General features: G+C 45.1%; 1 protein-coding gene across 1 annotated transcript in view; it reads left to right on the forward strand.

The window, feature by feature from the left end:
• Positions 1-3445: 3445 nt before the first annotated feature.
• The window catches only part of hspg2 (heparan sulfate proteoglycan 2), an 85991-nt gene continuing 61563 nt past the window's right edge, over positions 3446-27873 (forward strand). The window contains 1 exon segment of the mRNA XM_053424676.1: positions 3446-4001. Coding sequence (XP_053280651.1) covers positions 3933-4001 — 69 coding nt within the window. The 5' untranslated portion in view covers positions 3446-3932.

Here is a 27873-nt window from a genome sequence, read left to right on the forward strand (position 1 = left end):
CTTTAGCTTAGTGATGGTTTTTCTATGGTTTGGATGAGCAGCTAGCTCTAGCTTAGCGGTTAGCTTTAGCTTAGTCGGGCTCACTGGTGGTTTTCTGGAGGGGGGGGAGGGTCCTCATTCTGCAGTTAGCGATAGTTTGGTCCTAATTGAACTCGTCCCCTCCTGTGTCCCTCTGTTTACACAATTTATGAGTATGAACAAAACCACAATGTGTAGTTTATGAACTGAAATGATAAATAAATGTTAAACTACTTCTGTATTACTGCAGAAGCACAAGTCAAATTCAGAAACAACGTTATTTGTCCCCGCAGGAAAAACTCTAACGCACGTGGAGCATTTTAAAAACACAAGTTACGACAAGAAAGAGAAGAACAACAACATCAGTGCGATTTCCACGAAGTTTTAAAAAAATAAAACAAAACACATAGCAGAGGATGGTTTCGATCCATCGACCTCTGGGTTATGGGCCCAGCACGCTTCCGCTGCGCCACTCTGCTGCACGTCCTCAGCCATGCAAACGTCTATCTTATTTTTTCTACTAATTCTGTTCTGGGAATTTTTTAGTGATGCAATATTTCATGTCTTCTTTTCATAATAGTGTTTGTGCAACTGTGTAATATCCAGGATCATTTCTACTAATATTCTAAGGTTGGACATAGTTCCCATAGTTGAGGCACATCTGAGGGTTTGAGCTCATGAGCCCAGTTAAAGGTTAATTCCACACGTCACTAAATCCAACATGAAGTGTAAACTTTACTTTGGAAGGACTGACTGTGTTTATCCTGCAGACTCTCAGATCTGAGCTCACACGTTTTTCCACATGATTTATTACTTTACCAGATATTAATTTCACACGTTCACTTGCAGGTTGTGTGGGTGACCGCTCAGTGAAAACAGTTTGTACAACAGGATTTCGTTTGTTGGCTCCGGTGAGACCTATCATCATATTTATCTTGGCTTGAATAACCAGGGACGTGCAGTTTGCAGCACAGGGACATACACCAGGCAGGAAGAAGAAAATAACACTATTATGATGAATCATGGAGTTGCTGTTTAGTAATAAATCACATTTTATTTGTGTAGCCCATATTCAGAAATCACAATTTGTCTCACAAGGTGCGACATCCTCTGTTCTACAAACAGTCACATGCGATTGTTGAGTGCTTATTTCCTGGGTTGGTCTCCTGTCTCATAAAACTGTGCAGAGGGACGCTTCAGTCAAATGGTTCCATTCACTTCCTCAAGAAAAGTTTCAAACCCAGATGGAACAATCAGCTGGACAGTGTTCCACCTCCTTGGAGTCTATTTCAAAATCATCATCATTGTAATTCCTCGGGATTACATCTCCACAGATGTGCAAGATATATGAACTCCCTTTATGGTCGTGTCAGAGGAGGAAAGACATGAGTCAGATATTAGATGGAGAAGAAATTCCTCTGTGTCCCGACTGTGAGCGGAAGCACCACAGCTGTTTTCTGCAGCTGCACCATCCAGCTCCATTTGGCAACACACACCCTCAGTGACACTGATACACAGAGCAGGCCCGGTGCAAGGGTGAGTCATCTGACATCCCCGCCACCGAGCCTCATGGACACGTCTGATAAAGTGAACAGAGTGCAAGCACAGCAGCAAAGCTCCTGGTGAACTCTTGTGTCTCTCAGTCGTGACACAAATGCATAAAATAGGCCTGAAGATAATTGGGGATCAGGTTGTTTGCTTTTAAAACTTTATTCAAAGTTGCATAAATGTCACTTTACCAGCTGTGCTAGTGTCTCTGAAAGTAAAATCAGTGGTGTTACTTCAGTATTCTTTTTATCTTGTCTTAAATGATCATTTAGTTTATTTGCTCCATGTTGGTAAAGCACGAGTGCAGAAGTATCCACAACAGTTTGTTGACTTTGTTGGTTTCTCGACCGATAATAATGGGTTGAGACAGTTTATTTCTTTTTCCGAAACTTGTTGAACACAATTTTTCCAGTACTTGCTGACGGGAGGCCAGGGAGGAGTCGCTTGATCTCACCACTGTGGTCGGTGAGACGCTTTGAGACTGAGAGGATCCGTCTCTTGTATCCAAGAAGAGTCCAAAAAGTGAACTTCTGCTCTTGAGCTTGTGTTTAAAATGTGAGAATATAATCTGAAGCATGAGCAATAATGTGTTTCTTTATTTGTTTGTGATCCCTTGTGAGTGCTTTCATGTTTAAACCCAAGAAGTTTCCTTAAATGCACTTGGAGGTGTAAAATTCTCCCCTCAATAATCATAAAGACATCACAGTGAATTCAGAAGCTGCTCTGGGTCCAGCACTCTAAGTTTAGCATCTTTTACATCTCTTGCATTGTGATTAAATGGAGTCTGCGTCAGTCACTGGATTGTAAAGACTGCACACAGAGCAGCTGGATGAGCCCATCTTCCATGTTGGGCCTGTTTTGGAGGCTAAATGAGAGCAGCTCCTCTCCATTCCTATTCAGGGTTCAGCTTTTTTAATTGGCAGCAGCTGCTCCCTCCAACCTCTGAGTGATACAGTACGTTATTTACAGTACGGACTCGAACCCATGGGCTCCCACTCGACCACTGACTGCAGTCCTGACCAGTGCTCGCTGTGGGTTTATATACAGGATGTGATTCTAATTAGAAACAGGGAAATTAAATATGTCTGTTTTTTACTCTATGTTTGAGTTGGGTCCTTTGCATGCAGTTCATGGAGAAGTCACTTTAGGCTCTGGTGTAGAGGTCGCGTTTGGCCACTAGAGGGCGTTGAATGCTCAAGTATATTACAGCTACCTCGAGAGCTTGAGTATTTTAATCAGGTGTGCAACACTAGTTCCATTTTTCTACCAATACACGAACAATCTCAATCTTTATCGTGATCACAGGCTTTATATCAGCTCGTGCTATTACAATTAATGTATTCAGTGAAATGCTGACTGAGAGGAATTAGTTGCAGGGAGTCTGTAACTGCTGAGAAAAATGTGTGACCTCAGGGCACAAGAAGTTCAATACACGGAGCAGGTTTATTACCCAATCAAAGGAAAGCAAGAAAGTGCAGTCTTCTATGTTTAACTTTATTTTTACGTCATATATATACAATTAAAAGTTGCATAAAATCTGAAATAACTCAAACATACTCTAGAGTGGAATTTAATAAACTTAAAACATTTGTATTTAAGTATAGTATGTATATACACTTACATATGCAAGTAGGGAAAGCCACAGGAAACAAGTTAACTACATAATGCGTAAATCATGTCTGGAAAGAAGTAGGAAAAAGTTACTTTCCTTATTGTTTCTGTACTTTTACTCTTTAAATCGCATGTATCAACACTTTGTGTCTCGGCTGCATTAAAACCCAGTGTTTAATACCACAAGCAGACTTAACTGTGCACGTGGGGATCATATATTTGAAGTACAACAGTGTGGATGCACACGTGAGGAGTGTATGGAGCCAGCACGGGTCAAGTAGGTGGCGTCTCTCCGCGCGCTGGCTCTTCTCTTTCTGCACTCCCTGAATTCCACTCCGCTTTTTACTTGTTCTCCCCCCCTCGCAGCTCTCCCTCGCCCTCTCTCTCTCTCTCTCTCCCTCTCTTTCTCTCTCTCTCTGCACAGGACTTCCCAGTGACTTTGCATTTAGCCCCACAACCAAGTCCCAATAAGTTTCGGAGCGCACGGGGGGTGGAGGAACGAGAAGCCTGGAGCACCTCCGTGTTTTTTTTTCCTGCGCTGCGTCGTGCGTAAAAACCCCAAAAAGAAGAGGATCCTGTTTATTTACCTGTTGATGAGGTCCCAGCGGCTGTGGGACGCGCGGAGAAGAGAAGTCTGAGAAGAACCGGTGCAGGGCAACACAGCAGCTCTTCAGCGGCCAGGAGGAGCGCAGGACCCCGGGTTTCTCTCCTTCCCTTTGCCCCAGCACACGCAGCCGGAGCTGGGTTGGTGGAAAATGGGCACCTCGACCACCAGGACCTGTGGACTTATCCTCTCCCTGATACTCTCATGCCAGCTGGTTACTGTAAGTCACCATCAAACTTTAACTTTTCTTTATTTCTCATTTCCTTCACCCAACAGCACTGACCTATAAAACCATTCACCCCCCCACACCAACACACACACACACACACATAGTAGAAGTCACACTCACAAACCAGTGTCTTTATGTCCTATTAAAGGCAAAGAAAGGAGGATATGTGTTGATGCAGCTATTTCTGTTCGGTAACTAGTGAGATGTGCTGCTGGTGCAGGGCTGCTGCCTTGCAGGTGGGCTGTGGGGCAGATTCCAGTGCACCCAGTCACAGCAGCGTGTCCGGTAAAGATGCTTTTAAAAGTAATGTGACAAACTAGAAGCTCCTGTTGAGTGAAGCCTGGGGCTAAGTTTGTCCACAGAAACAAGCTATTCATAGTCTCTCTGGAGTCCTCGGCTCCTAAACCTTCTCAAATCCACCCTCCACTTTGGCCCTGACTACTGTGTGTGTGTGTGTGTGTGTGTGTGTGTGTGTGTGTGTGTGTGTGTGTGTGTGTGTGTGTGTGTTTGTGTCTCCACATTTATGCCTTTTCTGTTTGATCCCTAACTATAAACTTGTCCTGGGAAACTTGGAATCCTTCAGAATAGAAGTTGGGGTTAAAATGTTGAATCCACTTGTTCAGGCTCCACTGCAGGTGGGAAGCATTTGGGGAATTTATTCATCTTTTCAGTTATGTAGTGTACTAAAGGGCTGCAACTTACAGTTATTTCTTCTTTCTTTCTTTCTTTTTATTATTATTTGCTAGATCAATAATCTATAAATGTTTTTATATCTTTCAAATTGTTAAATGTGTCCCAAAATTTACCCCAAAGCGGAAACATATAAAATTGAAATTTATAGACAAGAGAAAAGCAGCTTATTCATATTTAGGATTTTATTTCAATAAATAACTGTATTGATTGATTTGATTATCAGTTATTTATTTGACCCTCATTCTCTTCCTCTTGCACATGATGTATGAGTCTCAAAGAAGTTGTCTTCACTTTGCTATATCTGTGGTATGAATCGTTTATAGAGGATGACCATGATGTGGCTGCTGAGAATAGACCCCCACCCATCCGCCCCCACCTCTTGTAGAAACCCCGTCTGCTCTCTCACCTCTATGCCCTCCAATAAACAGAGCTGTCACGCTCGAGGTAGCCTATTTGTGACCGCTGTGCGTGGATTTGATCTGAAGCAAGGAGCCCATCTTGAATGATGGGGACAAACCTGAGGAGGCCCGGCACTCACACAAATCCCTCACCTGCTGGATCCAGAATATATATGAGCAGTGATACGTGTGACATTTGAAAAGTTATAGCGTTCCAGTTTTCATGACTTCAAGGTATATTTAACACCCGTCTGTTTCTATCGCTTTGTGTTGAGGAAGAACTTTCACCTTGTGCATCTTCAAAGATAAACTTAAATTTCTCCTGCCTCATCCATCTCTGTAAAGTCTCCATCTTCCTACCAAGGTGATTATCATGTGACACTGGACAGTAACAGGAGATGTTCTCCACACTTCTCTACCACCACGCAGGTCGACCACCAGGCCAACAATACTAACCTAATTGAATTATGTGGAACCACAAGCATCTGTTTCTTGCATTATGACTTTGAACCACAGCGGGCGCACTGTCCCTTGATTCAATTAAGCGCGCGTTCTGGTGTTACTACGGGCCCTCCTTGATCCCCGCTGGAATGTCAGGGTCATGCACATCAACTCCAACAACCGAAGTCAATGAAAACTCTCGATGGGTTAGAGCTCTCCATCACAAACGAGCCCCCCCATCCTGCTGGGAGCCAGTGTGAGGAATTAGAGTTTGATAATCAGGCTGCCCCTGATTCTGTTCCCATTGTAGAGTTGTTTTTCTACAAGTGAACATGGACTTCATGCTCTTATAAACCGTGAGCACGACTGCTGACAGGTTTTGGCTCGGAGAGAGGGATCTCTCCCAGTATAGACTGTCACAAGTGTCCCTTGACTTCATTGGGGGGGTTGGACTGGGGTTGGGGGAAGGGCGGCCTGGATTCCAGTGACTATATAGTCTGCAGAGTGTTTGTCATCTGTGTAAACTTCAATCTCCGCTGTGTGTAATTCAGTCCCATCATCCTTGGGCTAAAAATGATGCAGCTATACTTTGAGTTGATGCTTTATTTATTTCCTTTCCACTGTGTAATGGACTCAGCGCCCTGGTGGGTCCCCTCGTGCTGCTCCGTGGTTTCACACTCGGAGGCGGCTACCTGCTCTTTAATTTCCATTCAGAGTCGATGAGGAAACTATGGAGTTGCAAAGCACAGCAGTGCAAACACCAGCTCCACTCCAGAGTTTGAACAGTGGGGAAGGTCGGCTCCCTCCGTACCCATTCACATAATTGCCTGAAGACTGGCTCTGGTAAACAGTGCATTGTTGAGTTATAGCCCCGGGGGAGAGGCCATCCTGGCTCCTTGGACAATGCTGGAGTGAAGTGGCTCGCCCCCGTCCTCAGGCATGTGGAGCGCAGGCCGGCATTTGTTGACTCTGCAGTGAGGTGTGACTTGGGCCGGTATCGAGGTCAGAGAGGTGAAGACTCTGAACCTGACTCTGTTTTCTCACATCAGCTGTTCCTCCAGATTCAGTCAGAGCTGAGATTCACCTCCCAAAACCCACTTTCTGCAGTTCTTCACTTTTACTTTGTGTAAATAGTTTGATATGGAAAGCCTTGTTGTTGTATTGTCATTTAACATCAAATCTTTTTGTTGTTTTTAGAATTTTTTGTTCATGTATTCATACAATCAAGACCAAAATTTGACAATTTCTTTCAAAAGCCCACTGCTGGTTTCAATCTGGAAGAGGAACATCCTCCTGTGCCCGACTTAAAGGTCCATTGCAGAGTTTTGCAAGACTAATGACCACTGGTCAGAAAATCCACTAACATCCGCTAACATCTGGCTTGTGTCTGCAGTGGGACTGGCTGCAATCAGCCTTCACTCCCGGTTCTAATGACTCTGCAGACATTGGGTTTTTTATCGGCTCTGATTGGCTCTGGTGGAACAGGATGAACACGGTAACAGTGGCAAAAGAAGCAACCTCCTATATTGGTGATGGGGAAGGAGTCAAATGCCTTTTTCAGCAATTTTACCAGTGTTTAAAACCCACGTATTCCAAATACTTGTGGTGTAAAAGAGGTATTAAGGAATGATTTGCCTTCATGTAACCAAAGTCATCCAGGTTATACCTAGAATAAGAATCAAAACCAAACTAATCCAGTGTAGACTTTTCCGAACGTGGATATTTCTTCTAACTTGTGCTTTAGAAGATGTTCAGCTGTGATGTCTTTAATAAGCACAATGAGCTGATAGACGATCATATACATCTGTATGCTTCTTTAATTAATCTGCAGTGTGGTGCCACGCCTGTATTTGTCTTTACTTGTGATTTCACTCCCTGATTGCTGCCAACATGTTTTAGGATCTAATCCAATCCGTCATCTTCTTGAAAGAACATCTGACAACAGTGGGATAAGCTGTTAATCTGGCAATCCCGATTACTAAAATGGATAAAATATATTTGGGTATTTTACGCCGCCCTCATCTGGGAATCGCACGCACGCACTCGTCTCCTTGAGTTCAGGTTGCGTTCCGCTTTCACGCCCGACGCCACATCCGCGTCGGACACAAGAGCCGACTCCAAACACAGCTGCACCTCAGCTGGTACAGAAGCAGCGCCGTGCATGTGCCGACATGAGCGCACATTCTCCGAGCACCGCCTATTGTAACTGGAGTCCCACTCCTTCCATTAGCACCTCTTCACACGTTTCCTGTCTCTGAAGTGCTCCTCTGCAGCCGCACGGCGTTTTGTCTTTTTAAAACCTCGGTTTCATCAGCGTCTCATCCTCGGATCAGGCCGGAGCTTGTGGCAGGTTCAGAGCCGTTCTCTGATTGAAGCCTCAAAGCTTCATGTGGAAGAAAGTTTAAGTTTGAATGAGCTTGTGTCTGAGGTTTTGCATTTTAAGCCAAGATTACCACACCCGTCTTTCTATCTATTCCGTTCAACAATCATAGATTAAACACATTTTCAGTGTCTACACTGTGTGATATATATTTGACCATAGTCCTAAGTTGCAAAAAACTTTTAAAAACAGACAGACAGCTTAAAAAAGAAGTCCTTTGTCCCCTTCGGTTTCAGAACCTGAGGTGTATGTCTCTGCTCATTCCTGAGTTATGGAGCTACAGATGCTAAAAACCTCACCAGGGTTCACGGTGAGGTCACAGGATGTCCTGAGGACACGACGCGAGTCTGCCCCTCGAGTCGTAAAGAACAGCGAATGGTCACAGGCTGAGTTTTAAATCACACATTTCTGTGTCACCGTCTTCCACCAGGGATGTGTTTTGTTTTTTCCGGTTGGGAAACAAACCCTTGTCCTTTGCAGGTCCGTTATATTTTTGTCAGACGAGCAGCTCTTTAAAGTGATGCAGGGAAACATTATTCTTTAAATCTAGCACGAGTCGCTCGGCTTGATAAAAAGAACAAAAGACTGTAATGGACTGGTACTGACTGGCTCTCTGCTCCATCTTTAACAGTCTCCTTCAATCTTTTCACTCTGCCGGCCTCATTAGAGATTCATTGAAATGCTAAGTTAACTGTATTGCACTTTCCCTTTGAAGGTGCTCTATAGTTTGTGCCCTATGGAACCTGTCTTTGTCTTTGCTCGCAGCGCTGATGTGAAATCACTCGGGATTCTGCTTCTGGCTCGAGGGAGCTGCTGCTTTGTCTCTTATGTCCCTCCCAACTTATACAGCTCCTCTAATGGGGGTTGCTGCCCTTTTTCCACCAAAGGCGTTTTTGTGTATTGTAAACGGAATAGATTTATTTTTTTCTCCGGGTACTTATGTTTGCTGAAGGAATGCCATCATTCTTTTTTTTTCTCCATTGTCTCTTAAAGATTGACCCTGACTTCCTGTCATGTGTTTACAAAAGATCCCACCCTGGTGTTTTATCAGAGCTGATGATTTCTCAGCCAGACGAGTAGCGCCCTGCCTCCACTTCCTGTTACTGTACAAGTCTCTACCTGTGAAACAGAAAGCCTTCCATCGCCACGCTGTTGTTAAAACCCTGGCTGTTCTCAGAGGGAGGTCGCCAAGTGGAACTCTGCAGCGGCTCGGTGAAAAGTAAATACGGGGGGGGGGGGGGGGGACAATGGCTTCCCCTCACCTTTATTTAATCCGGGCGCCTGTTTGTTGTTAGCTGTGCTCATCAGGAGCCTAATTGGCCAATGAATTCACAAATTAAAGGGCCTTGGGGCTGGTGAGGCGAGAGCTGAGGTTTAAATTGATTTACAACAGCAAAGAGTGAAAACTAAACACCCGTCTCACTCCAGCTGCTGGGTTCTCTCATCAACTTCTCCTGGATTCCTACTCAATATCAGTACATAGCTTATACATACATGAAAGTTTGTCGTTGCATTACAGAAGGACTTAACGGTCTTGTAGCACTGGCCCCGGCAGGGCTTAGCTAACGGTCGGTCGGGGGTTGAAAAGATCTCCTGATAACTTTTGACCCCGTGACTCAGCACGTGGGGGGGGGGGGGGAGCAGCAGGTAAACTGCAAAAATGTCCACCGCTGAGGGGCAGCGTGAAAATATGTGTCCCATCACTTCTGGTTGAGGGAAGAGCTCAGCGGTCATATGTCGAGGCTGCAGAGGCCCTGAGGAGAGACGGGAGGAGAGCTGCAGCGGTCTGGTCTGTGTTATCATGTCAGCTGCCATCCCACGAGACATAACAACTCTTTCTCTTGTTATACACACTTCTACACACTCGTGCACACACGGACGTACTCCTTGTTCTCAGAGGAATTTACCCAGTCCTTCCTTCCTCTCTCTCTCTGCTCTCTTTACTTTTGATCCACCCCCTGAATCCAATGCATATTGTAGACAAACCAGTATTTAAGTCCCAGTTACTGTGGAGAACTCATTTCCACCCAGTGGACCCCCCCCCCGGCTGCAGGAACAGGGGAGGGCGGTCTGGACGAGTGATCTGCTCCACGATGAGATATCTTTGGAGTCCTCTGAAAGCAAATTGGTTTGCGGTTAAGAGGGGGACAGCCGCCCATTGTTTCTGTGCGGTGGTGTGAAACGTTGGTCCCTTGCTGAGTCACCATCCTGCTGGGGAAATGAGACCTGGGATCGTGGACAGGACCAGAGGACGGCACTTACCCCCCGAGGCAATCAGTTTAACCAGGGTCTCCTCTGCACGGGTCAGATGTCCTGATCTTTATTTCACTAAAAAACACATCCCTCTGTGTTTTTGTGTTTCCCCAAACCCTGTACCCTATTTTAAAACAAATCTAATTAGTCCCTGAAATATTTTTATATTTGAAAATCCATATACGATATATGTCCTTAGCACTCAGTAAAGACATACAGCCTTTTTATTTCCTGCCCATTGGGATCGAGTGTCGTAACAGCAGCAGCACAGATGAATTCACAAGTTTTTAAACGTTGGCAAGCACTGTAATTTAATATTAACGACCCCCCCCCCGGACTTATTTATGCCACAGTATCAGCCAGTGTAGTTTTTATGTTTCCCTCCCAGCTTGAATGTGATTCTTGAATGTTTCCATCACAGTACGTTTCGACCAAGTGGAAGTGCTCGGTGTGAAATGTTTTTCCATCCAGGTTTGAAGATGCATGTTCCGCCCAACGAGCCAAACTGTGTCGTAATGGAAAAAAAAGTATTTTTATTTAAACTCACTCACGCTCATTCACATGCTGTATATTTTGATGAAAGGTAAATTGTGCTCACGACAGATCAAAGAGACTCGGACATGACCTCAGACTGTGTAAATTAAACGGAAAACATGAAAAAACGAAATAGTGACACATAAAACAACCCGCCTGCTTATTATAAATCAACTTATACAACACAGTGTTTGATCTTCATGTTACACTGACCTGCTGCTAAGCTCTGCCTCCTTTAGCTGCTGAACTGAAAAGCAGTTTAAAGATGTTGTGGTTTCTTTTTTGACAAGCGGAAAAGTAGCTCCTCAATTAACAACTGCAGTTATTTAATTCCATGCTCCCAGACCTTGTAATTCTACACAGGTTAAGTTAATACGGTTGATATTAAGCTAGTTTACCAGAATACCAGGCTAATGATTGTAGATTATGTTTGTGCAGACACACATTGCTTATTTCCTGACTTTTGTTTTGTTGCCCTTGTGTTTTGGGCTTTTACCACAGCCCCATGCACACTGTCCGTGTGTGCAGACTAACCCAAAGCTTGACAGGCGTGCTACACTTGCTCAGAAATGGTTGGACTGTTCCTTCACTAGGAAGAAGTTTCCCAGACCCTCACTCGACCTTTGCGTGTTTCCCTCCAGATCTCGATGTGTCTCTCAGCCTCCACCTCATGCATGTTTTCTGTTAAACAGGGAAGGAGGTGTAACAGCAGCCCCACACAGGCACCTCTTTGAGACAGCTTGCAGGAATGAAAGTCAAGGCATTGATAAGAATGGAATGTGGATCCTGTTTGAGGCTGAATGCTTCTCCAGATAAAAAGAGCAGCCCCATTGAGCCCTGTGATCATTCCTGAATACACCTTTCTGGGAAGCGGTTCCAGATCACCTGCAGGAAGACAGATTTCAGATGTTATCTTCTATGCATGAAGAGGTTTTGCCTTCTAAACCAGCATGTTGACTAAAGTAGCTCAGCCTCCATCATGTGTGCGAGACAACCCAGTACCTGGCAGCCCTGTGGAAGCTGAAGGTTGGTTCTTGTAACACACTCGGTAAGGAGAAGGGAACTGCTGTGGTTTTAGACTGAAGTGGTTGTTTGCAATTTTCTCTCCACCCAAACCATCTGTTGATTTCCAGTCGTCTGTTTGCTGAAGGCTGCTACTTCAATCCCTCATCTATTGGGAGAAATAACGTTTTGAAACTGGCTTTATTCATAACTCTGTTTTCCCGTCACAATTCTGCCATAGCAGAGTTTGATCTCCCAGTGGTAGTACCCAGTTTCCAGTAAGAAGCTGGTGACCACCAACAGTGCTTTTAAAACACCACATCACTCAGGACCTAGTTATGAGAGCGGCAGCTGTTAATGGCCGCAGATGTTTTCCGATGAAAGTGCAGCTGCTGTGATTTGATTAAATTTGAAAACCAGTAGTCGGATCTCTTTTTGATCTCTTCAGTCACAACAACGTGATATAGATGTATTGGTCTCACTGATCCAATGGCCCTGGCTTCTCCCTTCAGACGGCACCTCTAGCCAAGTCAGGCAATTATTGCTTTAAGAGGAGTAATTAAACGGTTCTTCCTCTGAACTGAGAGCCTGGGTGATTTATGTGGCCTGTGAGCACATAGAGAAGACTCGTTCAGCTGTGCCAGGATGAAGAGGCCCTGTCTTCCCCACCAGGCTCCACCTGCTGAGGCTCTGTTATGACCCCGTCATTGGGTACGAGGGGTGGAGATAAGGGTTGCACCGGGGGCCAGAGTCTGGCACAAACACCAGACTGCAGACTTCAGTGAGATTCTCTGGCACAGACATCAGTCTTTGCCTGTGGGCACACGGGCCGCTTCTCTCCGGTCTGTTGTTTCATCAGGGCTTTTCCCCCTGGTAGGAGTCATAGAAAACAAGATTTGAGGGAGATAATAGAAGCACAATTTGTTTTTCAAAACCGGGCCGGCCAGACAGACCGAGATTAGGGTCTGATCATCCCTGGCTGCTGCGTCTCTGTGGGCCAGTCAGCATTATTCCTGCAGCTTAGAGGAGGAGCTTGTCTCTCTGGTTTCATTTACCTCTCATTATGTGGGACTAGCTTCACCATCGTAAACAGTGCTGCCAGATGTCCGATACTTATTGTATTTGTACCAAAAAATTGCCCTCTTTACGATCAATAATGCATAATGTAAGATAATTTGATTATTCTGGTTCTAGTCATTTCAGCCAATCCTGCTTGTGATAATGATCGTGATCGTCACAAGACCCGCGTCTCCCGAGGTTAACACAAGTCCTTCCTGTCTCATGTTTCAAAATAAGAGCCTTGTGCATTGAAAAGGATCATGTCTGTATACTTAATTGCTTCGGAAACTCGACACAGCCTTAAAAACATAATTATTTAGCGTCCAATCCCGACACTGTACATTCATTTTCTTCAATATACGATCATTTGAAGCTTCTGGTACGATTCTTCAACATTTCCCATCTGATTGTAAACATTTGAGCCCCCCCCCATACTTTGAATATGCAGGTGAGCAGCTCTTTGTGCAGTAGCGCTGGTGCAGCTTCAGGATTCTGCTTATTGAGTCCGACAGCCGGTCGAGTGGCTGAAAACCAGCGTCACCACCGTCCCACACAAACAGCCCCATCCCCAACAGGCAGGTTCAGAACAGACACTGCACTTGTTCATTTTCAAATGAGAAAATCGAATTCACATTTCTCTGCACAGCCTCATTGAAGGTCTCCAGTGGATCGGCTGTTCTTGGGCTCAATGTAAAACATGTGAATTGAAGTTGGCACATAAAGTGGCTCTATAAAATGTGGTGGGAACAGATTTTTCCACTGGGTGATGGAACAGAAAACACAGGCTTGTTCTGTTCTGTCCCGACAAAAACACTCTAACAATCAAACATAAGCAATAGTGATATACATTCTTCTCCAAACATGGTTATTATATTCTACTGGGTGGATTGGCAGTCACAGCTCGGCCCCTTAGGCAGGAGAGGGGCTGAGCTGAGGAAAGAGGTTTGATATTCAGCGTCTACCTCCAGGCTCACAAATATGATTTAATCATTTCTATTTTTATTTATGTACGAGTGGTTATCGTGTTATTTCTCATTGGTAGAGACAGCTCCTTCTTCTACTGTACAGGACTGTCAGCGAGGTCAGAAGGAGTGATGTCACCTCACTGGTGAAAGCGGAGTCTTGAATTATCCTCTTTTCTGTTCCTAACTCTTTCAGGGGTCATGAACTGGCTTGTGCTGGCTTGTCCATTACCACAGTGATAAATCACCTCCAGAGCAGACTGTGGTTAGTTCCACCTCCTCCCCTCTTCTACCTGACGGGTTAACTTGGCCGATTAACCATCGAAGCTCGGTGTATTTTCACACGGACACACTGGGGGCCCCTTGCCTATAATTAACTCTTATTATAGTAGGAAATGGATCCGTCACATCTGCTCCCAATGAATGGGCAGGTTAACCCGCCTGCTTTCTCAAATTATTGCATAAACTCCTGGCAAACAGATGTCTTCTATTGTAGGTGAGAGCACACCTTCAAATTAAGGCCTGTCGCTGAATTATGAGGACAGGTGAAGATTCGTCTGTCAACCGTCGGGGGGGAAGATACTCCCAGACTTTGTTTATGGTGTTCAGATGTTGGCCCCTCAGGTTTGTGCGTTGGTACGAAGCCAAACGCATCCTCCTCAGCTCTCCTTTGACTGGAGGTTCATTAAAGTGAATCGAATGGAAATGTATGCAGCATGTGTTCAAAGGCCGCTCACTCTAGATTGAGAGAAATGACAAACATTCCTTGAGTCCACATGGTCCTGGTTACAATTGTAGACCAGTTAATTGCCCCCCCGCCCCCCCCCCCTCATGTATAGAACCACACGTTCCACCAGGAATGCAGATGGAACTTGACATTTGGGGCTTTAAGTAACAACGGTGTTTAAACTTTTGGGATGTTCCACGATAATCTCTTACAGCACGATGAATTCAGACGCCTTTCACAGGTATAATAAACAATTCAACAACACAACATAGACCTTAATACTGTGACATACCATAAATTACCTGGTATAAGGGCTTCCGGTCAATTGACTCACCTATTGCAGGTCAGCTGCTGATTTTATATCCCGCTCCTGGCGAACAGTAATGGGATCGTTAAAAAGCTCCTGCGTCCAGGGTGCATGTCTCCAATGAACGGCCTCAATAAGGGTTTGTGGTTCCAATTAGCAACACAATGCTGGGATTATTACTCATTAGTTCAGACACAAACACACAAGAATATTAGGGGGTAATTTTATTTCACCCAGAAATGACTTTAATGGCCACGTGGGTGTATTTTTTATTTTTTTAATTAACAGATAACAGTTTATTTAGCAGCAGAATATGTGGACACAGTGTCTCTGCTGCACATGCAGACTCAAGGCCTTCATGTTAGATATTAGCACAACAGAATTCATGATAAAAAACTATTTGAAAAATGTGTAATAATGGCCCTGGTATCATTTTACACCAAGTTCACAATAATTTAACGTATTTGTCTCATTGGCTCAAGTTCTTTCACTGACCTCAAATAATTGCTGTTTTGTGGATTAAGATGTTTTAAATAAAAAATAAAAACATAAAGCAGCTGTTTATACCCTTGTTCCACACTCATATAACCGAGGAGTGAAGTAACATAATGCAGATGAACAGTGAAATCACAGGAATTAATTGTGACCCAGTTTGTTTTTTGTCTGTTTACACTGCGGTTGATGTTGTGTTTGCTTTCAGGTTATTGTTCTCCTCTGAACATGCAGGCAGTTTATTTTCGGGGACTATCTTGTGGAGGAAGGGTTAGTGAAGTAAAGGAAGTGTTTAATTTAGCTCAGGGATTTTATCTGGCCCTCACAGCGTCAGATCCAGCAGGCGTGGTCCTGTCCGGGGGAATTCCTTCTCCTAAGTGAACTTGGGGTATAGCTCTCGACTCAAATGCTCTTCTGTCACGTTTACTCTCCAGATTTGACTCTGTTCTCTACCTGTTATTAATCCTCAGATCTGACTTAACGCCTTGCGGTGCGCACGATCAAAAAGTCAAACCAGATGTGCTTTAAGGGTTTGATAGTCGGTGACTCACTTTATGAGCCTGTTTGTTTCAGAGGGGATAATTCACCTCCTTCAGTCAACCTGTGAATCATTACAACATGAGCAACATCACAACCTGCTGCTACACAATCCAGGGTATAGAGCGGTGAATGATCCCTGCAGGGGAACAGTCTAGACAGGAAGAGTCACAGTCTAGGTGGGTCAATGTACAGTAGAAGTTATCCTGCTGATACAGTCCAGCTTTAATGACTCCTACTGAAATATTTGATCTAAGATTGAACAGGAAGAACATTTAAGATAGGAACAAAAAATCGTTAAAATCAGGAGAATAATAATTCCATTAGCCTTTGCATTTATTGGATATACAGTGATAAAGGTGTAAATTATAATAAAAAGACATTTCCTCATGGCTGCATTAGATACCATTGCAGACATCAGGCCCTTTAACACCATAAATGATGCAGGAAAAGGGGGAGACGTCTCAAGAGGCTCTTGTAAAGCCCCTTGTTGACCTTGGACAAAAGTAATGACGGGACCTCTGTTTATCACCCATTCAAACAGCCCCCCCCCCACCGACCCTCATTCATAACCATATCTTCATCCTGCACTCTCTCTGTTTGCTTATCCAAAGTCTGCTCTGAGACCCGACTTGGGTTTGGGCCGACTTGGATTTCCATCCTCGTTTCTCAAGTTGGAGAAATCGCAGCGGCACAATTAAGTTCTTGTGCGAGTGCTCAACTGTTAAAACCACAGCTGCCAGAACGTGTTAAAAACTTAAGTGATTGAGTCAAAGGAGCGACTGCTTCTGTTCCACCGAGGATGGATGAAATCCAGAAGGGGAATTTATGAGCTTATGAAGATATAGAAAACTGTTAAATACAGATTTTGTAACTTGACCCCAGTGTTTTTGAGGAGCGGCTACCTCGAGTAGTAATACAGGTGAACTAATCCTATTTATAGGGCCCGGGCTTCTCTGACGAGCCAAAACTAAAGCGCTTTACACCGAGTGAAATCCAACCTTCACATCACTTGAATTCCCAAGATCCCTCTCCTTCAACCGACCTCCAGGAGATAATCCGCTTCTTTGCAAGTGACCTGCCCCTTGATCCTTTGTCAAGGGGTGACAGAGGGAGCTGGATCAGAGGCGAAAGGGAGAAGATGGGAGCCAATCAGAATGAAGGCATTTCCCGCCGACAAAGTGGGTACCTGATCCCCTCTCACATTCCGAGCCCCATAATTGGCTTCAGGAATGTTCACCTTTCTGTGCTTTGGTTACCGTTTAAAGGAGGAAAGCTCGCTGGCTCTTTTGGAGGGTGGTGAAGATTTGCCTTGATCCTCGGATTGGGGGGGAAATAAACGACTTCCTTCGCCGAGCGTAGATTACAACTCAAGGAAAGTCCCTTGTTAGACTGAAGCCTAAGGTCACATCCCTGCTAACCAGAGAGTGGGCGGATTTGCTTGGAAACATTCTTGTCCATGTTGGGTCAGTGGAATTCTCTCCACTTGGACAAAAAGAGTGTGTCCTGTCCTCTAACTGAATCCCATTCTCACAGGCTCTGAGGAGCTGGAGTTTTCTTGCTTCACATTCGAGCTGCTTTCCATGTGCAGGGCAGATGTGGGTGTGCCAGGGTGCTGTGCAGCAGTTGGCTGTGCCTGCCACCACTCAGAGGGTTTTCTGAAACATGGCTTTCTTCACTGTTTATTGGTTCTTGTCCAGGCTTAACCTCAAATGGGGAGATGAGGGGCCGGCTGGCCTCGGCAGCAGACGCGCTACTGTACTGATCCTCTGAGGATAGACCTGGAAAATGCACGTGTAGAGTTTCACATTGGAAAGAGCCTCATTCAAGAGAATCGTTGAACTACACAGGAGCCATTTAACTCATTGTGGTTTTGACCATAATCCAAATAGTTAGAAGCTCGGAGAAACGGATTTTTACATGTCTCATATTGCAGGTTATATGTTTCTCTAGTCTTGTTTAAGCTGATGCTGAAGATATCCCCTCACTAGACCTTGTTCACCCCCTGTCCTGCATGTGGCACCTCTCAGGGCCTCTGGAGGAGGGTGTAATAACACCTGCAGCTACACCGCTCCTGATATTTTTATCTCCAGGGAATTCCACCTGTGTTCTCATAGCTCTCCTGCTTGTTAGCACGGGACTTTGACACAGATTTCGTTCAATCTCGCGGACATGCTTTATTAAATCCCTGCTGGATCCAGTAAGTAAACACAACAGCTTCCATAATAGAGATGGGAGCAGAGTTTAGTATCATGGATGACCTAAGACGGCAGCAGCTGCAGCGAACCTTATTCTGGAACAGAATTTTCAGCCTTCATTAGTCCTCCCAACAGACCCAGTCCGTGTTCTCATCCCAGTTTAGATCCAAATAAACAAGTGCAGCTGACTTGGAAGATATGCTGGCATTTGAAGCAAAAATGGGCAAATTCGGAAATGGCTTTGTATTTGTCAGTGTGAAACTTGCTATTGGTGTTGTTCTGCCAAAACATACTGTGTGTAACGTGATGGGTTTTCATTGTGGTCCTATCTGTGATTCCCCCTCAATAACTGTGACCTATTAAAATGAGGCCTCAGTATAAAAGGATTTCATCTTCAAGAGAAAGAGGAGCCAGTGTACTGGGGGAACGCTAAGTCGAGGGACAGATGCTCCACCTATAAGATGTCGTTCTTGCAGTTCTGGAGGAGTATTAAAGGATATGAGATATTTTCCAGCGCTACATGGTCGACTGCTGGGGCCCATTGATGTGGACATTAAACAGAACAGACTCCTTTGTTGGGTTCAGGTCCCGACTTAGTGATTTTTCATGTGTACAATCAGAAAGTTGGAGCATCCTTCCAAACATTATTAGAAAATAAATCCCACACAGCAACAGTTTTATGCTTGAAGACAAATAGAAGTTCATCATCTTTTCCATGTGGTTGTATCAGATGATCCTCTGGTGGAAAGAACCCATTGTCAGTGGGTTTGTGTCGTGTAAATGTGTCTCAGGTTTCCTTCCTTCCCCATTGACTAAAGTGCACCTAGCCCACAATACTCCCATAGATACTTTCTTTACTCTGGGTATTTGAGATCGTTAAAGAGAGAACGCTTTTCATGCTTTTCTGTGTGGGCTGTGATGAAAGTCGACCTTTTCCTGGTGCCCGTGGATATTCTTCTGAGGCTAGATCTGATTTCTCCTACCCTGCACATCTCGTGTACTCCCACTTCTGACTTTCCCATGGTGCGCAGGTTAGCAAAAAACAGCTGTCAGGTAATTTCCAATGCGGAGGATGAAGGGGGGGGCTTTGAAAGACGAGGATAACCCCCTGAATACCTCCTCTCCTTTCTCTCTTTGATGAATCAGTCAACAGGAGACTACAGTGTCTTCTTGTCTGCTGTTCAGTGCAGAACATCTGTAGAGGAGCGGAGTCGTCCTTCCTGCCGCAGCCCTATTATGTTTATGTTAATGGGACGAACAGCTGAGAGACAATATCACATCACGTTCTGTGGACTTCATTTGTTTTGCAAGTCTTGGCAGAGCAAACAGAGCATCGCTGAAAAACTCTGTGGGAAGAAAGAAAAGGAGAAAGTGTTTGATGTGCAGATGGTGCCCGACAAAGAGCTCTGTCCGGTGAACAGCAGGTCCTGTTGTGATGTTAGAAGCTCAAAGAGCATCTTGGGTTACCAGACAAAGAGCATGTTGGAACCTCTCCCCTCCAGAAGCTTCATGTTGTTCCCCTTCTGCCAAACCTCAGCTAATTGTGAGATCGCCATCCCAAATAGCATGACCTTGGGAACTGGCGGAAAGTGGCTTTTACCAACATGACATTTCTTTCCTCCCACCAGTCCCGACCAAACGGCCGGTTGTCACTAAGTCAATCCTCCGGGGTGTAATCTATTACTGCAGCGATGCAAAGCTCTCGCTCCCGCAGCCCAGTGGAAAGCCTTACGCCCAGTACGCCGCTGCTCCAAATGTCCAGTTTGTTCCATAAACAGTTGCATAAGCTGCATGCTTAAAGAGATTTGCTCTACTTAGCCCACTTTTCCCACACAGTGTAACGATGAACTAATCGACTATGATACGCATGGGGGGGGGGGGGGGGGGGGGGGGGGAGCAGTTGACAGAATGGGCTGCTTCTGGCCGGTGATTGCGTGGGACTACGCGAGTGTGGCCAAGTCAACAGGTGGCGTCCGATCAGTTGGTCCTGAAGCGAGAGAGAAATAAACAACAGTGAATTTAACACTTGTCGTCACTGAAGGGAAACCGGAGCGTGATCACGGATCCATCAAACAGCTGCTGCTGCTTCCTCCCTGAAGCTGAGACGCTCGACAAACCTTCACATCCACTGAGCCGAATCTATAGTTAGCTTTAAAACGGCAAAATAAAATCACATTTCACACACATTTAATCTTAAATTGCCAAGAGAGATGATTATATCTACTTCGGTTCTGCCTAGAATATTTCAATAATTGGTAAAAGGATAGATGATACATTTTAAACAGACATCCCCCGATACCCAGGGGCACCAGTCCTGCTCAACGTAGGTGTGTGTTTGTCCATAAGTTGAATTATTCAACAACTATTAGATGAATTACCACTTGGTACATTCATGGATCCCAGAGGTTGATTGTCTCAACCTCTTCTGGATAGATTAACATTAACATTTGCTTTAGACATCAGAATGAATTGCAATAACTTTGGTGATCCCTTAAGTTAGCTGCTACAGATGCAACATATTAAAAACTATGATGAACTCTTGAGCTCCAGATTCCCTCAGCTCCTGTTCATCAGTTTCCTGCAGCTGGAGCTCAAGTTGGGCTTCGGCCTTGGTCAATGCTTTATTGCAGCGTGAGCTTAATGTCTGGATACCTACGACCCCTGATCCCTTCCAGTTCCCCCAGTGGGAAGCAAAGCAGACATCTTGAATGACACATCCGTGCTTTCACAGGGACTTTCTGTTATAAATAAACAGGGCCGGGGGGGGCTGGACGAAGAGGAGCTGCTCTTCCCCTCTGGGCCGCGACCAGCCTCCTCGCCTGTCAGCTGTCGTCTGGGGGAACTGGAGCTGGCCCCTCGGTCCCCTCCACCCTCCAGGTCACTCTCTCCCAAATGTTACCGGAAACACACACTATTTATAGACCCCTCGAGTTACTCTCAATGTTTATGTTTGATGTGACACGTAGTTCAGGTGAGATAGGATCTGATTATATTTTTCCACTTACGCTATTTTTAATCACTCAGCTATTTTTTGGAGTTGTTTATACGCTGTTAAACACTGGAGCTCAGCTTTGTCTCATTCATTAGAGTATAAACATTCACTGGAACACTTTTCTCCCAGTAAGAGCCACAGTAGTTTTAAGAGCTAAACCTCAAGTCCAATAAATCTCCCACAAACCACGGAGCCCCGTTAAAACACAATAGGTGCAGTCGGCTGAAATGTGCTTCCAGTGTTTTTGTGCACGTATGCATCCGTCCATGTGTGTGTGTGTAAATATCTTAATACCTGTATGTGTGGATAAACGTTTTGACAGTGGAGGGGCTCAAAGTTCCACCTCTGGACGAAATGTGGTCACAGTTCTAGGTGGTCTCTGGACGCGGGTCCTGCTGGGGCCCCTGTTGGGGTGATAATTGAAAAGACGGGGCTTCTGAGGGTGTCAGCTGGGCCTTCACGCCACTGGATGTTTGGGTGGAATGTGTTCACGCTCAATTATCCCACCCACAGTGAAAATGAAGTACAGTCCAGCTTTTAAAAACACTCTCTGCTACCTGAGATGTAGCCTGAAGGCATTTTTCTTTGGGAATACAGATGCTTAGCTAGAAAACATACTTTGGGCAGTATAATAAATACTTTAAAACTAAAATCACAACAGAAACATAACTGAAGAGACTTGCTCTGCTTTGCTGTGCTGCTGTTTGTATGCACACCCATCAGATAGCATTCTGGTCAGCGTTAAGCTCGGGTGTCGGGTTTCACACCGCGTTCACGATCTCTGCTCCCTGTCTGGTCGCGGTGTCGCCAGGCTGCGACCTTTGGCCTATAATATATCATGACGACTCACCCCCGCTTTGCAAATTCTTCTCTTTGGAGCCCATTCGGAAATGTAACATCCAACTGCTAAGCTCAGAGATGTACATTAACGAGTCCCTGATGGGTTCTCTCTACTTGGGGCATCAGTCAGCTGTGGAGAAATGTGTGCTGACGATTTCAGATTTGCTGTAATTTGCTTGTGCAGCAAATACTCACCATTTGGTACAGTACCTCTGGCCAAAGTCAACCCAGGTCTGTTGTTAAGTAGGTGTGGTCTTAAGGTTTTGCAAGTGCGTACAAGTGTAAGCGTGTATTCACGGTGAGGATTTATTTGCTGACCCTCCTTTAACTTTGATCTCGGTGAAACAAGAAAGAGAAAACTAACAAATTACTTCTTCTTTTTTTGTACTTTAACTGCAGCTCTTCAAACATCCTCTTTGTCCTGAGCTGCTGCAACATGTTCTCAAGTTCCTACAGGCCGCCTGCTTATTTTGTAATGCCTCCCTGCACAGTGAAAGGATCGTGTAAAAAGAGAGGAGTCAGTGAGTTTGTGTGGCAGACGCTGACGAGCTGGAGACAGCTCGATCGCCACTGAAGAGATGCAGCAGATAGGAAAACACAAGAGACAGCCTTATGTGTCTTTTGTGTTGAATTTGTTGGATTACATCAAGGTGTAGTGGGTTTGATTTCCATGCATATGATGAACTCCAGTGGTTTTTACACATCAGCGTCTGTTACCGGGACGTGTGGTGAGAACTGCTGCAAATGTGAAAGAAAATGAATGAAAGCCTTGTGTGGCTGCAGAGGGAGCAATTCAGATGATGTCATCCGAGGCAGCGTTGGTCGGGGCTGGAGGCTACAAGTTTTGAAAATGAAAAAATAAAATAACAGATCCGTGGGTGTAGAGTAGAGAAGTGAGATTACCAGACCTCTGCAGCCACCTGTTTTCATGAGAAAGAGGAATGTATGGAATAAAAAAAAAAAAGAGGAGATTTATGGATCTGCTCCGTTGATTTGTGTCATTTTCGTAAACCACTGTCATGAAGCTGACTGTGATTTATTCTGCCGTGCTAAATTGGCATCTCTTTAGCACATTGCGCTCTGCTGCATCACCTCGTCACGATTGTTGAGAGAGGCCGAGCTCCACTGCCTAGGTCCACTGGGAGACTGAGCTTATTGTAAAATGTATGGCATGGCTGTTGTGTGTGGGAGAGAGAATAAATGACCCGGGGGAAGATGCCTAGGCAGGCACTCCAAGCATTTGTTCAAAAATGTGGACTTATCCTTCACTTCTTACTCCCTGGCCTCTTTTCCTCCTCTCAACAACTCCTCTTTTTACTGAGAAGAATCCAGTGTGTTTGCTGCACCCACAGTATTAGTCATGGAACACTTTGAGGAGACAATCTGTGCACGCTGTTAAAAGAGTGTTTGTCTTTTGGATGAAGAGCCTCCTTCCACCTCCTGCCGGCCCAATCACTTTGGATTAAACCCTGTGGAGATGTCAGGGAGCTGTGGAGAGCAGGAGGGCTTCACTCACCGGGCTCTTTGTGCAGCGGGGGCCCAGGCAGAGGGTCATGGTGTCAGAAGTGACAGTTTGTCAGTTAACCACCACTCCAAGCACGAGTTAAACACAAGGAAAACTCTGTCTCTGTCATTCACAAACATTCCCAGAGCCCCCATGTTGTCACAACTCTGTTGTGGAAAATTCTGGGACGTCCGCATCTCTCGCACCTGCACGTGTGTGGACAAGGATCAGTTCTCCTCGGCTTGACGTCCTTCCTCCTTCTCTTTTATCACCCTTTCACTAAACAAGGCCAAGAATGCCACAAAAAGAATCTCCCCCCCCCCCCCCCCCATGTCAATATCACCATGTTTGTGTAATACATGTTGTGGTGTCAGTTTCTTTTGTTTTACTCTCAGAAAAAGCCGGGGCTTCTGCAGGTAGTTTTTAAATACCGAGAAACACCTTTCTCCTCATGTGAGGCTTCGGGGATCTTATTCTCTGTGTGTACGTGTGCAACCATTATTTGTTTTTACATTATCAAGCTGCTGTCATGGACCTGATTTAAAGCAAACGTGTTATGACTCCTGCACCTACTCCACAGATAGCAGTGAGTGAAGTAAAGGGAGTGCAGGGGTTCGGCAGCTCAGGCGTCACTGGTGCCTGGCAGCGCTTGGCGGGCTCCTTCCTTTCAGCCTGCTCTACCTAAAGACAAGAGTATGTGTCAAGCTTCCATCCCCTTAATGCTCTCTGCAGTTTACATTCCATTCCTGTTCAGTGCAGGCGGCTACTTCACGTTTAAGCAGATATTGTAAGTCGGAAAGAGGGCGAGCAGCAAAGCGAGGTGGAGGGATGGAAGGTCAAGGAGGTCGGGGAATTCATCTTGTGAAGGTTTTCCTGGTGATGCCTGTCCACCGCCTGCACAAAAGGTCACAACTTGCTATCTGAATCAATTGATTTCTATGAGCAATGCTGTGCGCTGTCTTTTCATCCTTCCATGTTTTCCTATCACACGCTCCGGTGGAGACGAATGCAGGCAGGTTGTGGGAGCTCAGGAGATGCTTTAAATGCTAAACCCCTGCAGCCGCCATCAGGAAATGGTGTCACATATTTCCATGAGTGAGCGTCACTCCTGTGAGACTCATGTCTAGAATACACGGGGTCCAGTTCCTCAGTGTCTGCACAACACAGCGCCTCTGCCTGTAAGATGCTTTTCACAGATTGTCCTGCAGCTGCATCTGGGGGCTTATTAGCAGAGTGGGCGAATCAAGTCCCTCTGCAGAATTCTTCTCACGCTGCCTCTGACAGGCTCTGGCTGTTAAAGAGATGTAACCGGGACGAGGAACCCAGAGTGTGGGTGTATGTTGGCATGTGCTACCACATGTCAGTGTGCTCTCAAATGTTATATATTTGTATGTGTGCCTAAAATACAGTAGCATTGATTTGTGATGTTTTAAGACTTCTAAAAGCATAATATAGTCCTTAAATCCAAGTCATCATCACATAAAACTTTGGTCATTTTCATTTCTAGCTAGTTTTTAATCCACATTTGACATTCATGTGGAAATGTAGTTGCAAGAAACACACATTTGGAAAAGCCCATGTCTGTGAAGCACTGCAGGAAAACCCCAACATTTGAGATTCCGATCCCTCGAGATTCTCCAACTCCTCAGAAAAGTTGTCAGTGGAACAGCCAGAAACTTCAAAACTCCCAGTATCTTGCATATCCCTCACAAAGCCTGTTCTCGCTTATTGCTTCTCCTCTGGGTTTAATTTCCTGACAGTTACTTGTCTGTGAACGCTTTCCAGTAGCTGAATTTAAAATGTCCAATGCCAGAACTTGAAGGATACGTGTGGCTATGATATTACGTATTTCTGGGAATTCTTAACATATACCGATATATAACATAAACCCTTTGCCGTCTGCATCACCGTGATGTTTAGTATAGTTTCTGCTGAGGTGCATGTCAGGTTATGGTGCTTTCTACAGTGTAGGGAAGGCGTTTATACGTTTATTCAATGCATAGGTATAAAAAGACTCTTCAGACATGGTGCCACTAATAACCAACTCAAAATCAATGTGGCAAAGACAGAAGATTTAATTATCTTTGCAATGTAAGGCCTAAAAACAGCCAGTTTTATTCAGGGTTAAACTCATGGTTCAGTTCTTGACTTCAGGTTGAAAACAGTTCGCTCTAATCAGCTCGATCTTTTCAGGAGAACCAGTAGCCTCGGTGTTGGTCCGCTCATTTTAGATTTAGTGTATGGAACTCTTGTTGTTGTGGTCACCCGAGTTGTAAGTTGGAAACTCAACGTTCCAGGAAACTCAAAAAAGTGGACGAGGATAGAGGATTGCTTCTTCTAACAAATTGGTGTGAAACATGTATGAACTGGTCTAAAAAAAACAACTCAAGATACAGTAGTTACCAAGCGAGCATCAGTGAAGGAGTGGGGTTTATAAAGAATACCACATTTGCCGCGGCAGCATTATCGCAGTATCAAAGTTAAAGATACTAAATCCCATAATACACCGTTAAACCTTATCCCAGTGAGTCAGATGAGAAAAGAGCACGAGACATTTGTTCTTGTGGCCTGGGGGGGGGGGAGGATCTAGAAGCTCTGAACAACTGTCTCGTCCATTTCAGGAAACAAAGATGTTGAGGCTCCAGCGTTTGTTTTGTGGAAACCGAGTTGACAGCAGGTCTCCAGCTGCAGGACTCGACGACAGCTGATGCTTGTACCGTCTTGAAAGGACATTGGCTCGGGTAATATCCAATCCGACCCAATCTTTTCTTCCCAGAATTCCCTGCTCCTGTCCTGTGGCTTTTCAACTGTTCATGGACCAAGATGCGGTCATTTCCCTCGGTCCCTTCAAACAGCAGCTGGGGCTGATTTAAGGTTTCGTCGTCAGGCTTCTGTAAAGCGTCACCTGCTCCTCATTATCTATGGATTCTCTCGTTCCCTTGTTGTAGAGCCACCTCGTCCTCGTCTAACAGGGCAAACATTGTGCATTGTAGTCAGACTAACTCATAAGCAAACAACGGAATTCCTCTTGACTGGAATGTGTGCGCTCGTGTGTGTCTTTGTTACACGCGTGTACGATATGTATGTGTATGTGCTTGCCCGCTCTCTTTCAAGGGTATATACCTGGCAGCCATATGTCCAGCTGGAAATTGCAACAAGTTACTAGAGCGAGGAGCTCCTGAGGCCGGTGTTCTCTGGGTGGGGCGGAGTTCAAAGAAGCACAGAGTGGGTCGGGACCTTTAATCTGGAGGGAGAGATAACTTTAACGCTGCAAGACATGTCTCAACTCTGAGAGGGAGGGCAAAGGTCGCGCCGGCTTTTTGAGCTGGAACGCAGGAGGATAGTGAGAAAGTGAATTATGTGAAGTTTCCAACTCTCGCACCCTAAGATGAGGTCAGTTTGACATCGTAAATCAAGTGCAGCCGACCATGTTGAAGATCAGGTGCAATTATGGACTCGTACAGCAAAAGTTTTTTGCTGTACGATGGCATCCAGTGCAGATGATAGCACGTCCCAAGGGAGTGGGAAGCAGGAGATGATCACACCGACGGTTGGCTGGTCGGCACGACTGAAAAGAATCTGGTTAGTCAGCAGTTTCCCTTTGAAAATGTCCCGGGATTGTTGTTGTAAGGGTGTTGGGTCAGGGGAGAGAGGATTTGGGGGGATTGATCCAGTTATTTATTAGCCGGAGCCACTTAAATGGGAAAACCACCATGACAGAGCTCGGTGGAAATAGGAACTGGCGGGCCATGCCAACTGGAAATGCCAGGGGTGGCATCCAGCCAGAGTCGTATCTCAACTTATAGCTCGAGTCCGGACGGTCTGGGTGTCGAGACGGTGAGAGCAGAGATAACGAACCCCCCCCACCCCCACCCCTGGGCTCCACTTGGGAACAGGGAACTTTATCAAGATGATCAGATAGGACAGTGGCTCAGCTTTGAGTCTCCTCAGGAAGCATCTGGGTCGATTAGGTATCTTACAAGAAGATGAAGAGGATCCTGAAAAGCCTTGTTCTGATTATGCTACACTTATAGAATCCTCGAATACGCTCTTACTCCAAACCAGGGCTACTTTTCATGGCTGTTTTGATGCATTAATTAGAATTTTCTTGATAATATTTCTAATGTGAAAACTAAGTTTAGATAACAAAACAACAATTTTCTACATTGGTGTTAACAGTAAAAATACTTATTTCTCTCGATCCATTCATCCATCACCTGTATAGCTTATCCTCTGAGGGTCATGGGGGGGACAACCATATAAGGACAAACTTGAAATCTACACACATCTCTCTATATATACCTTGCTCCAGGGATATCAACGTCTATAGGTGTAATAGCTCTTAAGCAATAGTACAAGAAGCTTTTCCTGACAAAACCAGTCTTAAAGACTTAGTTCAGAAACTGTCGGGTCAGCGAATAAGTGCAAATCTGAAGCTACATCCTAACTACTCTGTTTTAGTTTTGCTGTTTAAAACTAGAAGTTTGTCTTAGTTTGAAAACTCTTGGGGCTGCATTGTCTCATGGACGGACAAAAACTGAGTT

The sequence above is a fragment of the Pleuronectes platessa genome, chromosome 6 (assembly GCF_947347685.1).
Source record: "Pleuronectes platessa chromosome 6, fPlePla1.1, whole genome shotgun sequence".
Classification (NCBI taxonomy): domain Eukaryota; kingdom Metazoa; phylum Chordata; class Actinopteri; order Pleuronectiformes; family Pleuronectidae; genus Pleuronectes; species Pleuronectes platessa.